This window comes from Oryza sativa, chromosome 4, assembly GCF_034140825.1.
Source record: "Oryza sativa Japonica Group chromosome 4, ASM3414082v1".
In the NCBI taxonomy this organism is placed as follows: Eukaryota; Viridiplantae; Streptophyta; class Magnoliopsida; order Poales; family Poaceae; genus Oryza; species Oryza sativa.
Window position 1 is genome coordinate 21,065,868 of NC_089038.1, and position 14,114 is coordinate 21,079,981.

The 14,114-nt window shown below is 39.9% G+C and overlaps 1 protein-coding gene across 1 annotated transcript; it reads left to right on the forward strand.

The window, feature by feature from the left end:
* Positions 1 to 7,455: 7,455 nt before the first annotated feature.
* Positions 7,456 to 9,131, forward strand: LOC4335817 (U-box domain-containing protein 29). Its single transcript, XM_015778405.3, has one exon. The coding sequence runs from the start codon at positions 7,523 to 7,525 to the stop codon at positions 8,876 to 8,878; it is 1,356 nt and encodes a 451-aa protein (XP_015633891.2). The 5' UTR covers positions 7,456 to 7,522; the 3' UTR covers positions 8,879 to 9,131.
* Positions 9,132 to 14,114: the final 4,983 nt, after the last annotated feature.

The window sequence follows — 14,114 nt, forward strand, 5'->3', positions numbered from 1 at the left end:
GCATCCACACTCACCACTATGAATACACACACGCACATTCTACCCCTATGAACACATCCAAAGAATTGGATCGATATATTTTGAGATTAGCGAAGTCACCATGACGACTCGCTGTCGACGGGTACGTCACGTACCGTTGAAAGAATAATTAGCCATAAATGCGAACACTCATGTTAAATCCAGGATTTGAATTTGGATAAACTGGTTTTACCACAAGAACCTAACTAAATTAGCTACGCTCACTCTTCAAAATTTTCTTAAACTATCATGATTTTCTGCACATGAGAAGAGATAAATTTACATGAGATTCCATGAAAAAAAGAATAGCAGTGACATATAATATGCACCCGCAGGCACGGATGGCACTGTTTGATCGGCATAAATGATTTTGGTGGCCTTGTGCTATCTAAATGATTTTAGTACTCGATGTATCATGCATCATCCAGCTAATTCGGAGGCTGGAAATTATTAGCAGCACCACACGCAGCGCGTCGTCCCAACTTCCGGCGGATCAGAGAAGATACATGTGAAATATGAATAATATTTAGGTATAGGATCATGTTCTTTGTGAAATGCTGCCCCCTTGCCCATGAGAATCACAACGTGATTTCTGTTCCCGTTAATAAGATACGCATATATAGATGGTTAGAAGAAGTTTAATAGTATAGCCAACTACTAACTTTTTTTTAGGTAAAAGCAGGAGCTCTGCCTATTTCATATAAGGAGAAGAGAGAGAAACCAGAGTTTTACAAACAAGGTTAAAAAAGGATCCCAAGAGGACCCTCCTCCGAGAATGGCAGGTCGGAGACAAGAATTTTTAGGTAATGTAAAGCAACTAATGTGAGGATACGAGGACTAATGTGAGGATACGAGGACTACTCATGTAAGTTGTGAGCTCCGTCATAGGCTTTTCACATGTTGGATTATGGACTCAACGACTTGCAACACTGTGCTGTACGCCCCATTGAAAATCCTAGCATTTCTTTGTAGCCAAATGCCCCAAGCTGTGTAGATGAAGAGGCCATCAAAGTTTCTTCTTTGATCTTTCGCCATCTCTCTCCTGCAGGCCGTCCACCATCCAAGCATGTCTCCATTGTAAGTGGTGGCTAATGGCATATGAAGGCCCGCTTCCTGCCAACTACTAACTTTTAATCATATATAGTTAATATAATAGCCAATTCATACAATAATTACTTATAAACATATACTACACTATTAATATCTGGTACCACCTGTCATACACACATTGCGTATTGCCCGCCGCTCTTCTCTCTCCACTTTTATCTTCTCAAAATATGTTTATAGCTGACTTATAGTCTGCTAGTGTACCTTATCTTATGTAAATGGAATCATCTGACTTCCCACCATGACACGCTTTGGATGTTGTACCTCGATACCTGTTAGTACTTTTTAAGCATAAGTTCACTACTAGAAAATTCATTTGTTGCCACGAAAAAAATCGTGGCATCAATACTAAAATTGTGGCAATAGATACATGTTGCCACAATTTTAAAATCGTTACTAGCCATGGTAATAAATAGCGTAGCAATAGGTTATTGCAACGATTTTTATTTAGTGGTAATAAATTTAGATGTTGCCACGGAATAGATGTGGCAAAAAGTCATATTGCAACACTTCGCATCGTTGTAATAAAAATTATTGCCACCACTCCATATGTGGCATTAGTTTTATGTACCAAAATAAAAGTTCAAATATTAATCTATCATCCTATCTATTTATCTATTTGTTTTTTTATATCGTGTCTTGGCTAGTATTCGAACCCAAGACCTATCCTTCACGCGTGCTCTCCTTTACCCACTGACCTACGCATCAGTTCTGTTGGAAAATGCATATCGTTCCATTTGAGCCTATCTAACTGAGATTTGAATCATAGATTTGATTATCTAAAAGATTTCAAATGAAAAAGTTATCACCTATAAAATTGTAGATCTCGTCAAGAGCTATAATTTCCATAAAAATTTGTCTCAATCCGTGTCCATATAAAAAAATTAAGTTAAATTATAATACGGTAATTTTTTTATTGCAATAAATTTGTTGATCGTGGCAACAAAAAAATAGTGAAAAGTAACATGTACTGTGTAAATTGCCACAAAAATTAAAATTGTGCCGATAGAACATGTTTTTTGCAACAGTACGATTTTTTTTAGCGATATCTCATTTTCTATTGCAACAAAAGTACTAAATAAAACAATGATTGTATATCGTTGCATTAAAATATAATTATTTGCCACAGAAAAATTATCGTTGCAATAGTACAATATATTGCTACAAATTATTTTTTGTTATAATAATTTGGTGGCAATAGCTCAATTATCTTGTAGTGGTTAGACTCATATCTTGTAGTGGTTGGACTCATATATCTATATAGACGCGTGTTGTACTTATGCCACACATATCTATGTGGATGCATCCTAGCGATGTGCGATATCTAAATGAGATCGAAGAAGATATAGCCTTTGCGTAGCATGAATACACATTTACCACTAAACATACCCATGTGTATATTCAATCTCTTTAGATTAAATTCCGCGAAGATGTGGGCACTGGTGCCAAGTTTGGGACATTAAAACTTTGTTCAAATTATTGCCAAATTGAACCTTTTCAAAATTTGACAATACCAAAATTCTGGTAAATTGACATCATTGCCTGGTTTTGATATGGTAGGCTAAATGTAATGTTGTCAAAATTCTTTAGGAATTAACGGCGTTTGGTAACAAACTAATTGCATCTACATGTTTATCCATTTTACCAAACAAGTGGTATAACTTAAAATGACACCAATCCAAACAAGCTTAAAACATGGGTTAGATTGAACATGGTTAGACAGGTTAAGGCTACAACTACCTAAGTCACAAGATTTATAAAAGGTTTACTCCATAGATTCATAGACATGATTTTTTCGAATACTTTTATAATGAAAATGTATTAGATACCGATATCTTTTGTACATAACCATATCCTACCCATTTATTTTTAAAATTTTGAGTCAACTGATTCATGACATGATGGCTTTTGGAATATTTTCTCTATAATGAATGTGTTGACAGCAGGGTTTACATTACCGTCAGTAACCGCGGTTACCGCTCTTACCGCGGGGGTACGGTAATAGAAATACCGCGGTAACCCCTTAAATTTTAATAAATTTAAAAAATAATTTGAATTTTTGATCAATTTTACACGGTTTCGTACGGTTTTTTATGGTTACCGCGGTAACCGTGCTTACCGCCGGGGGCGCGGAAACCCCGGCCCAGGCGGTTTGGGAAACCCTGGTTGATAGTGATATACATGTCTATCAACACATGATAGCTTTAGGGAGTATTTTGTAACATAACCTAGGTGAATCTGTTGGCCTTTTATTTATTTCTTTTTTCTTGTTGGATATTTTAATTGCCCATTCAATACAACTGGTTGTTTTTCACCCAACGAGAACACCTGGGGTCTTAAACACACGAGAAAAGGCAGCTTTTCCAACCCATACACATCCAAAAGTAAGAAACCTCGTTCCTCTCGAGAAAAAGGTAAAAATTTCAACGGCGAGCTTTTACCACCTTGCATGGTCGAAACGTCAAGGTCAATTACTGATCCATTCACCTGAACAATTTGAGAGAGAAAAAAAGTTGGTGATTCGACGAGCCTTTGATCGTGTGATACTAATTAAGAGCAAGTTTAATAGTATAGCTAATTACTAGCTTTAAATTACCTATATTCAATGTAATAGCTAATTTGTATTGTAGTTGTTTACTATACTATTAATATCTGGTACTACCTATCATACACACCGTACGTCTTGGAGTCCGTGCTGGCTACAAATCTGTAGATCGCAGCTTTTCTCTCTTCCTTTATCTTTTTAAAATATGTTTATAGCTGACGTATAGCCTGCTATTGTATCTGCTCTAATGGTTAGCTCAACAAAAGTTTGATGGCGAGAGCATCTAAGTTTAATACAGTAAAATACTTCATCCAAAATACTCCTACTACTCCATAAACATCTATGCGTGTTTTTTTAAAAAATAAACTCGGATGATGGATATTCAAATATACTTTTAAAAGCAATACTTATATTTCAAAATGGGTGTAGTAGTACTACACATTATGTAAATAAATAAAATAAAGACATACTCCCTCCATCTTTTTCATATAACATTAGCTAATTAAAAATGTAATAAAAAAGGAAAAGAAAGATGGAAGGAAACTGTTGAATTCTAAATCGCATTTGGCCGGTACAGCCATGGCCGAGCTGGCTGGAATGGCCGGTATCGTCGACAAGACTACAACCTCGGATATTTCAACCAAAATCACAATCAAATTTGACGAGCACATGTCATGCCAACATTCTCTACGCAGACACGGTGGAAGGAGGCGCCAGTTCATTTCTCGTTGTATGAAACGGCGATCGAGTTGGGCGACACGGTAACCAGCGAGCGACAAGAGGCGGACGCGAGCGCTAGCTCCATCGGCACCAGCTAGCGTGCGTGGCTCCATCTCCTCTCCCTCATCTTTTCTTTCGCCTTCGATTTGGACGGGGAGGCCGACGGCGACATGGATCCGTATCATCCTTGACCATTGACCGGAGGACAAAATCCGTGCAGCCCAGCCAGAATAATAATTCCCCCAAAAACAGAGACACGGCCATTTTTTCTCTTACTATGTGTTTAGTTACTTTGGCTGTAAAGTTCTTTTTAAAGTATATCGACGCATATTCGAAGTTTTATACGCAGACTAATAATAAAATAAATTATAGAATCCACCTGTAAACTGTGAGACACATTTATTACTTAATTAATCTGTCATGAGCAAATATTTACTATAACATCACATTGTCAAATCATATAGTAATTAGGCTCAAAATATTCATCTTGCAATTTACATGTAAAATGTGCAATTAGTTTATTTTTTCTCACATTTAATATCTCATGTATGTGTCCAAACATTTATACGACTTTTTAGCCAAATTTTTTTGGATCTCTTATACGGCCTTATTCGTTTTTCTTTCCAGTTTTCTCCACTGGAGTACGTGTTTATATATATATATATATATATATATATATATATATATATATATATATCGTTTTTCTGTGAAGTGAAAAACGAAGCGAAAACAAGGCCGGAGTGAGACGAGAGGAGGGAAAAGGAGAGAAAGGGAGAGGTGAAGCCGCACGACAGCGAGCAAAGCAAAGCCGGGGGGAAAGCGACCGCTCACCCCGCCCCATACGTCACCCTCAATTGCTCTTCCTTTGACTCATCCTGCTTTTCTCTTTGAATAACCCCCCCCCCCCCCCCCCCCCCCCCCTCCTTTTCTTTTCTTTTCCTCGTGGTATTCCCCCCCACACGCCCTCTTTTTGTAACACGCTCTTTTGCGGGTACACACCCAACAAAACGGAAAGTTGCATATCTGTACTAGTACATCATATCAATATGTAATTGTTTGTATGTTTTTTTCTGTTTTTTTCCCCAAATTCAAACCTGTTAATGTTCATATATGTGTATAATTTGAGAGTTACTACATACCAAAGCTTTCTCTGTGCTTTACTATCACAAATACTTGCTGTTCTTTATGGTAGTTAATCTTCCAAAAAAATCAACAATCGATATTTTTATTTTAGTTGGACAGATTAAAAGTATACATACGTATGGAGTATTATATTTGAAAATTATGATACTTGATGGATTATATTTTAATACAAATTTAATCGAATTGCATTTAGGATTTCGTATCAAATAAATGAAAAAAAATGTATTTACCATGTTTTAGAAAATCACGTATGAAATCTTATTTAAATATTTGGATTGACATAACCTGATTGGTTGAGCAAACTTGATAAGTCGTAAAACAAATAAACGAAGCACCAAAAATAATTTTAAGGTAAGACTTCTATATACTCCTTTCCTATGGGTCTAAAAGTCAAGCTGGACAATAGAAAACAATAAAAAGACAAAACTAACTTTAAAAACTAAGCTCTAAAATCCTTTTTTTTAAAAAAATCTGAATCTCGGATTTGAATTAATACTAATTAAACTATTTAAATCTCAATATAAATTAATATTAACTTATATCCAATTTATTATTATATTGTTATATTTTAAGACAGAAGGAGCAACTCGTTTCAGTTCACACTTCCTAATCTATCAGTTTTCAGATTACTATACATACATACGATCCAACTATCCGATTTATGTATGACTATATTTGATTAACGGTCATAATATATATGTATGACTATATTTGATTAACGGTTATAATATATATGAACATACGCTCTTTTAGTTGATTTATGGTTGTATGTCTCTAATTGTACATGACTTATATAATTAGATCGTATGTATAGCAGTACTCTTTTCGGACCTCGAACTCAGGCCTTGTTTAGTTTCTAAAACAAAAACTTTTCACCCATCACATCGAATGTTTGGACACACGCATGAAGTATTAAATATGTAAAAAAAACCAATTACATAGTTTGCGTGTAAATTGCGAGACGAATCTTTGAAGCCTAATTGCGTCATGATTTGACAATGTGGTGCTACAGTAAATATTTGCTAATGACGAATTAATTAGTCTTAATAGATTCGTCTCGCAATTTCCTGACGGAATTTGTAATTTTTTTGTGGAGTGTAATTTGTTTTGTTATTAGACCACGTTTAATACTTCAAATGTATATCCGTATATCTTGTGTGACTCCTAAACCTAAAATTTTTCCCCATCTAAGAGCAAGGATAATACTGGGATATAAACAAGCTATATGCTTACGTGGAAGAGAAAGATAAATAAAAGTGGAGAGTGTTGGCTCTCATGCAAGAGCTAACTACACACAAGCTCTAAGAAATATGCATTAAATTTATAGTGAGAGAAAGAGAGAGGACGAAGAAAATAAAGATAACCTTAGAGCAAGTTCAATAGCAGAGCCAACTACTAGCTCCAGTTCATCTATAGCCAATGTAATAACTCATTCATACAATAGTTACATACTATACTATTAATACCTGGTCCCACCTATCATACACACACTGCGTCTTGGAGTCCGTGCTACAGCTGGCTACAAATATGTAGCCCGCTGTTTTTCTCTCTCCTTATTTAACTTCTTAAAATATATTTACAGCTGGCTTATAGCCTGCTATTGTACCTGCTTTAATATAGCCAACCTACTATACATGTTAATTTTAACATTGACTAATAGTAAGTAGTGAGCTATACTATTAAACTGGCTCTAAACAAGGCCTCCACCTGATTGATATCCCTTTGTCATCATTTCCAAGAGAGAATTTCTTCCACAAATTAAACACATATAGGGACATAGCTGAAAATGCCGTTTGGCAAGAGAAAAAAAAAATATTTTGTAACGGTAGTGGTGGGCTTTCACACGAGCACGGTAGACCAGCGAGCAAAGACCCACTCCACCACACTTCCATATTACCACCACCCCCCACCTTCTCGCTTTCCTCTTCCTCTCCACTTCCATTTCCAAGAATCGAACGGAGGCGTCTCGCTATCGCCATCGCCATCGCCATGGGCAGGAAGGAATCGTCGACGACGACGACGACGACGGCGGCGGCGGCGGCGGCGGCGACGAGGAGCATGAGGCTGCCGCCGCAGCACCAGGCGCTGGAGGTGAAGATCCCGAGCTTCTTCCGGTGCCCCATCTCCCTCGACGTGATGCGCTCCCCGGTCAGCCTCTGCACCGGCGTCACCTACGACCGCGCCTCCATCCAGCGATGGCTCGACTCCGGCAACACCACCTGCCCCGCCACCATGCTCCCCCTCCCTTCCACCGACCTCGTCCCCAACCTCACCCTCCGCAGCCTCATCTCCCACTGGTCCTCCTCCTCCCCCGCCACCTCCGGCGATGCCTCTGTCACTTCTTCCCCCGCGGGCCTTGTCCGCCAGGTCGCGTCGCCCGACGCCGACCCTTCCGCGGCGCTGCGCCAGCTCGCGGCGTACCTCTCGGACGACGACGTCGACGAGTTCGAGAAGAACGCGCTGGTGGGCGCCGGTGGCGCCGCCGAGGCCGTGGCCTCGGTGCTCCGGAGGAAGGGCGAGCGGGAGGTCGGCGTGGAAGGGTGCGAGGCGGCGGTGCGGGTGCTCGCCGCGGTCGTCGCGATGGATGGAGTCGAGGACGCGAACAAGAGGCGGGTCGCCGCCGGGCTCGCCGCGGACGCCGCGGCGTCGGCGGCGTCCCTGGCGCGCGTGATGCGCGGAGCGAGCGGGCTGGAGGCGAGGGTCGACGCGGCGAGGCTGGTGGAGTTCCTGCTCGCCAATGCCGCCGACGAGGCGAGGGAGGCGGTGGCCGAGTCGGCCGAGCTCGTCGCCGAGCTGGTGCGGCTCGTCGGCCCCGCCGACGAGAAGGGGAGCCTCGACGCGAGGGCCGTCGGCGCGGGCCTCTCCTGCCTCGCCACCATCTCCCGGTCGCGCCGCGCCGCGCGCGCCGAGATGGTCCGCGCCGGCGCCGTCCGCGCCGCGGCGCGCGCGCTGCGCGCCACGGCGGCGGACCCGGCCGCGTCCGCCAGGGCGCTCCGGGTCCTCGAGTCCGCCGTCGGCTGCGCCGAGGGCCGCGCCGCGCTCTGCGAGGACGCCGAGCAGGCCGTACCCGCGGTGGTGGGCAGGATGATGAAGTCCGGCCGCGACGGCGCCGAGGCCGCGGTGGCCGTGCTCTGGGCGGTCTGCCACAAGTACAGGGACCGGCGCGCCGCCGACGCCGCGGCGGCGTCGGAGGGCGGCCTGACTCGCCTCCTCCTGCTGCTGCAGAGCGGGTGCTCGCCGGCGGCGAGGCAGATGGCGCTCGAGCTGCTCAAGATTTACAAGGTGAACGCCAAGAGCTGCCTCGCCGGCTACGACTCCAAGACCACCCACATCATGCCGTTCTGAACTGAAAAATCGAAGCTTTTGGTCAGGGCCATCATGGAACAGGAGATCAACCTTCGTGTTCCGTTCTTTTCTTTCTTTTCTTCTTTTGTTCTTTTCTAAATGTAATTTGATGATAGAGAAAACAGGAGGAGATCGAATTGATTTGTGGAGGGAAGAAGAAAAAAATAATCTGTACATGTGTAGCGAGAGTTTTGATAGGAAAAGAAAAATCAATGGGAAATTAACCGATGAGTTGTTGATTCTTAAGTCCAAATAGATTGCAATTGCGTGATCAGAAGTTCAGAACAGCCACATGTACATCTCCAAATCATTCACAACTTTTGGGAACAAAGTGAAATGTTCATTTCAATTCTATTGCGTGGTAGTAGTAGAGATTACAAATCCGCATGGCGTATATTAATCCAAGTCAGAAAGCAACACGTATGGTCATCAGAGAGGATAAGCCTAATGAGACATCATCTCCTACACGATGGCGCTTAGTAGACTAGAGCCCCTGTTCGATTTGACCGGTCATGCATCATGTCTGGTTCGCGCTCTCTCCAGTACGCAAGCAAGCAAGCAAAGGGAATACTGAAAGAATATATCTTGACTAATAAGCTCCATCAGGCGCCGTTTGGACTGTGATAAGTACTTCCCTCAATCCGTTCCTAAATATTTAACACATCTCTTATTTAGTTCCCAATTTTTTCTTCAAACTTTTAATTTTTTTCATCACATCGAAACTTTTCTACACACCTAAACTTCCAACCTTTTTATTCGAACTTCCAATTTTAGTCAAACTTCTAATTATAACGTGAAACTATAAACACCCGCACCTGCAGTTGATTTTTTTAAATATGTTTAACCATTCGTCTTATAAAAAATTATGTAATTATTAATTATTTTCTTATCATTTGATTTATTGTTAAATATACATTTATATATACATATATTTTTTACATATTTCATAAAAGATAAATGACGTCAAATATTTATAGACGGAGGGAGTATAATTTTTTTCCCTGCTAAACTAAAGCGTTCTCAAACTGTTCCAAACAAACCGGTCTGAAATTCTTGATGTGATCACCTAACTTCCTTTTGCTTTTCTAATGTGATCGTACGCGCGAGTAGGCGGCCGGACAGGCAAAGAACCAGAGTTTCCGGTGATCTTTATGGTTAAAGTCGTAACCAAAGGCAACAGCGAGTCAATCTCGTGCAGCTCGTAAATTATTGTTTAGGAGATACGGGCAGGCAGGCAGTGGTGATGGTTGACTCACGAGGACGTAGGATCCTAGTAATTAGGGGAAAATATCTCTTTTTTAAAGGAAAATGAGAAAATATTAGGGGAAAAGATGGTAGTAGTACGTGCTAGGGAGGCGACAAAAGAAGGAGAAGGCCGGCCATGCCGATCGATGCCGGCAAGGAAGGTCCGGAAAGGGGGCCGTGGTTGTTAATGTGCCCTTCTTTTTACTGCAGCCGTGTCCTACCGATCACTATGCAAGTTGGTCGCCGTGTTAATTGTGTCCACTTTCTGTTTGATCGGCTATGGAACACTCGATGAGTAAAAGAAAAATAAGGGTATAGCTATATTTATGGCGCCATATTTTTTATCAAAAAATAGTCGGCATGTATTTATATTGTAAGTTCCTAAATTACATATGTAATTTTAGTGTATTTACAATATAAGTCTCAAAATTACATATGTAAGTACTAAAATTACATATGTAAATTCAAAAATTACATACTAATTGCATATGTAAGTGGGGTGTAAATAAGGTGTAACTACTGTGTAAGTGGCTGAAAAAAAATCGACTGTAGCATATGGCGCCATATTTCTAGCAACTCCGGAAAAATAATACTCCTTCTGCTCTGAATTATATGCATTTCTAGCTATAAATCTGATTTTTTTTTAAATTACACAGCACAACACAGACACACCCAACCCTATAAACGCACGTACGCAAACCCTACCCCTATGAGTATCTTTGAAGACCGGGTCGGCAAATCCTGGAGATTAACGAAGTCACCACAAGCATCTCGCTGTCGACGGGTACGTCGCCTACCACTGAAAATACAAAGTCGTTAAATACTGAAAAATTCACTCTCATGGAGAGTCGAACCCAAGACCTAAGGTGCTACTGAATTTCTTGTAACCACTAGGCTACAAGCTCTTTCGCATGAATCTGAAAATTTTAGAACAGAGTCTAAATTCATAGAAATGCATACATTTCGGAACGGAGGGAGTACTACTTTTTACATAACTTAACTATTTAATTATAGCACTTCAACACCCAAACTACACCAAGCAGTTCTGCTTTCTCCGTCCGAAAAGTGCATTGTTGAAACTGGATTGGAACACCAAACACCTCTAGATTCGAGGGTTTCTATTATAGCCGAACGCAAAGTGTTTTTAGTTTTATTTTACGCATGCACCCAACTATTGAAAACGGTTTAGTTTACTCCTTAATTAATAGTTTCTCTTTATTATTTTTCTCTATGTAAGTTGCATTTTGCACCGATATTCGGTAGGGTCGTTAGATGCATTACAACTTATATTATACCTCAATATTTTCATAATTTTGTTATCACTATATTTACTTAGATTGAAAACACCTAAGATTGGTTTAAACATATTTCAAATTTTAAGCAAATAGTAAAGAACTTTTTTTTGGAACTTCGATAATATTGCCATCTATTTATTAAAAACTTTTAGCTTGCAATATGATTCGTATAAAGAGAAACGTAGATAAACGATATTAAGCAGTAAAGTAGACCTTTTTGAAAGTTTAAGGGGGTAAAATAAGAGAAAAAAATAGTTTACAAGGTTAAGTGATTCTAAAATAGTTCGAGAAAGTAAAATGGACAATTTTTTAATAAAAAAAGGCAGAAGTGCTAACACGATGGGTGTCGTTTGTGGATCTTTTAGGACTTATTGGAAGGCATTTTTTGAGTTGCGACTTGTATAAACTAAAGACACGTTATTCAAAAATGTTAGTATACCCATTCGGTTCAAACTATTTGTCATTCTAGCTAATTTCATCTAAACAGGAAGATGTGTGGTAAATTACATTGCTACCCCTCAATAACTATATGCGTAGTAGTTATCGAGGGTAGAGATGGAACACTTAACTAGTGGATGTCCCTAGCCCTCAGTAGTATTTACAGAAACTAATTAATATGGATAGCTTGGCCGTGCCTCGGATTGATTGGGTCCAATCACGCGCCTTGATGGCCCGTTTGGTTGGAGGAAGTTTTTAGGAGGGATTGGGAGTTTAGATGGATGAGGCTATTAAGAGTTTGGTTGGGAGACATGGGAATTTTGGTGGGATGAGGATGGGGAATTGAGGAAGGAACTCCCTCCTTTTCAATACCTGGGTAGGGGCAGGTAATTGGGAGGGAATTCCTCCTTTACTTTGTTTAAACAAATCTCAGCCATCCGTTTTTATTAATGACCTAATCTCCAACTAAATTCCCTATCAATTTTCATCACCTCTACCAAACAAGATATTGGGACTAAAAATCAAATTCCCATCTTAATCTTATCATCGATTCCCTCGTGTAAACACCCAATCCCCTTCCCTCGAGTTACCAAACAAGCCGTGAGCGGAATTCTCACAGAGTGGGAATAAGGGCAAGTTATATAGTGGAGGTGAATGCCACATCTAATTTAAACCAGGCTATCTTATTATTAATTAAGAGATAACAAATTCAACATATCACATCTAATACACAAATCCTAATATTAGTTTACTCTCAGAGCAGGTACAATAGGAGACTATTAGCCAGCTATAAACATATTTTAATGATATAAAAGATGAGAGAGAAGAGTGGCAGGCTACAGATCTGTAGCCAATTACAGCACGGACTCCGAGACGCAATGTGTGTATGACAGGTGGGACCGTATATTAATAGTATAGTAAACAACTATTATATGAATTGGCTATTAGATTGGCTATAGATGAATTGGAACTAGTAATGGGCTATACTATTAAAGTTGCTCTTATATCATCTTGCAATTTTCTTGGAGATTGTGTGAAGGTTGCCCCTTATATGCGTAATGGCTTATTCTCTCTTCTAACTTCTCTCCTCCACCTCATCATTTAATCCTATATGACAAATTTAGGGGTAACATGTAGGGGCTTATAGTACTTGTCCTAAGGGATTTTGCTACATCTAGGATGCCGCCTCGGCCTTTGTCTTCAGTCTAGTGGGACTCTCAACCAATTACATTTTTTACTCATTTAATTTCTCCACATATTTTCTTTTTAAAACCAATTAAAATCTCTTCATTTAATATACTTTCTTGAGGAATTGCTATATTTTAAGATAAATTTTAAATGCTAGAAGTCGCATGATTTGGGATGAGAGAGTACTATCTTAACACTCGTGTCCAACCCTAAAAAGTTTTATATTTTGGAAGTGAGATAGTGCATAGTAACATTGAAGTTGTCAACAATTTAAGGTTGTTCAGATTATAGTTAAAATAAACCTTATCAAAATTTGGCATTGCCATTTGGCAATATTGGCCAAGTTTTGACAGGATTTTTGATGTATTTAATAAAGTTTGGTAAAAAATTAAATCGATACATCTTTAACAACTTTATTATAAAATTGTATGGTTAAAATGACATCAATTTGAACAACCTCTTAGTAGAGCAAAATTGTCTCCAATAAATCGAATGGCAAATTACTCGCCCTTAACTTGGCACGTGCTAGGAGACGAGGATGGTCTGATCTGGTAGAGTGCCGAAGATACTCCCTCAGTCGCAAACAAAACCCAACGATCTAGGCTGTGTTTAGTTCCTGAAATTGATGAGAAGTTTAAGAAAAGTTGGTAGTTTGGAAAAAAGTTGGGAGTTTATATATATAGAAAAGTTTTGGATGTGATGTGATGTGATGGAAAGTTGGGAGTTGGGGGGAAGTTTGGTGTGAACTAAACACACCCCTAACCTGGACAATGAACCTAACAAGTCTTTTTGTTAAGATTTAGTACTCCCTCCGTCTCTAAATATAAGAGACGCATCCAACCAAAATCTCTTATATTTAGGGACGGCGCATCCAACCAAAATCCCTTATATTTAAAGACGGAGGGAGTATTATTATAGAATAGATCATATTCCATCGTCCATCGTAGATTGTTTTTTTCCTTTTTGGATAGATGGACTATGAACAACCATATACGTAGTGCACGGTACCGCACGTTCCCACTAACTATAGGCTACAGAGACCACGCGATCCGTGGACCGGCCATCTATCG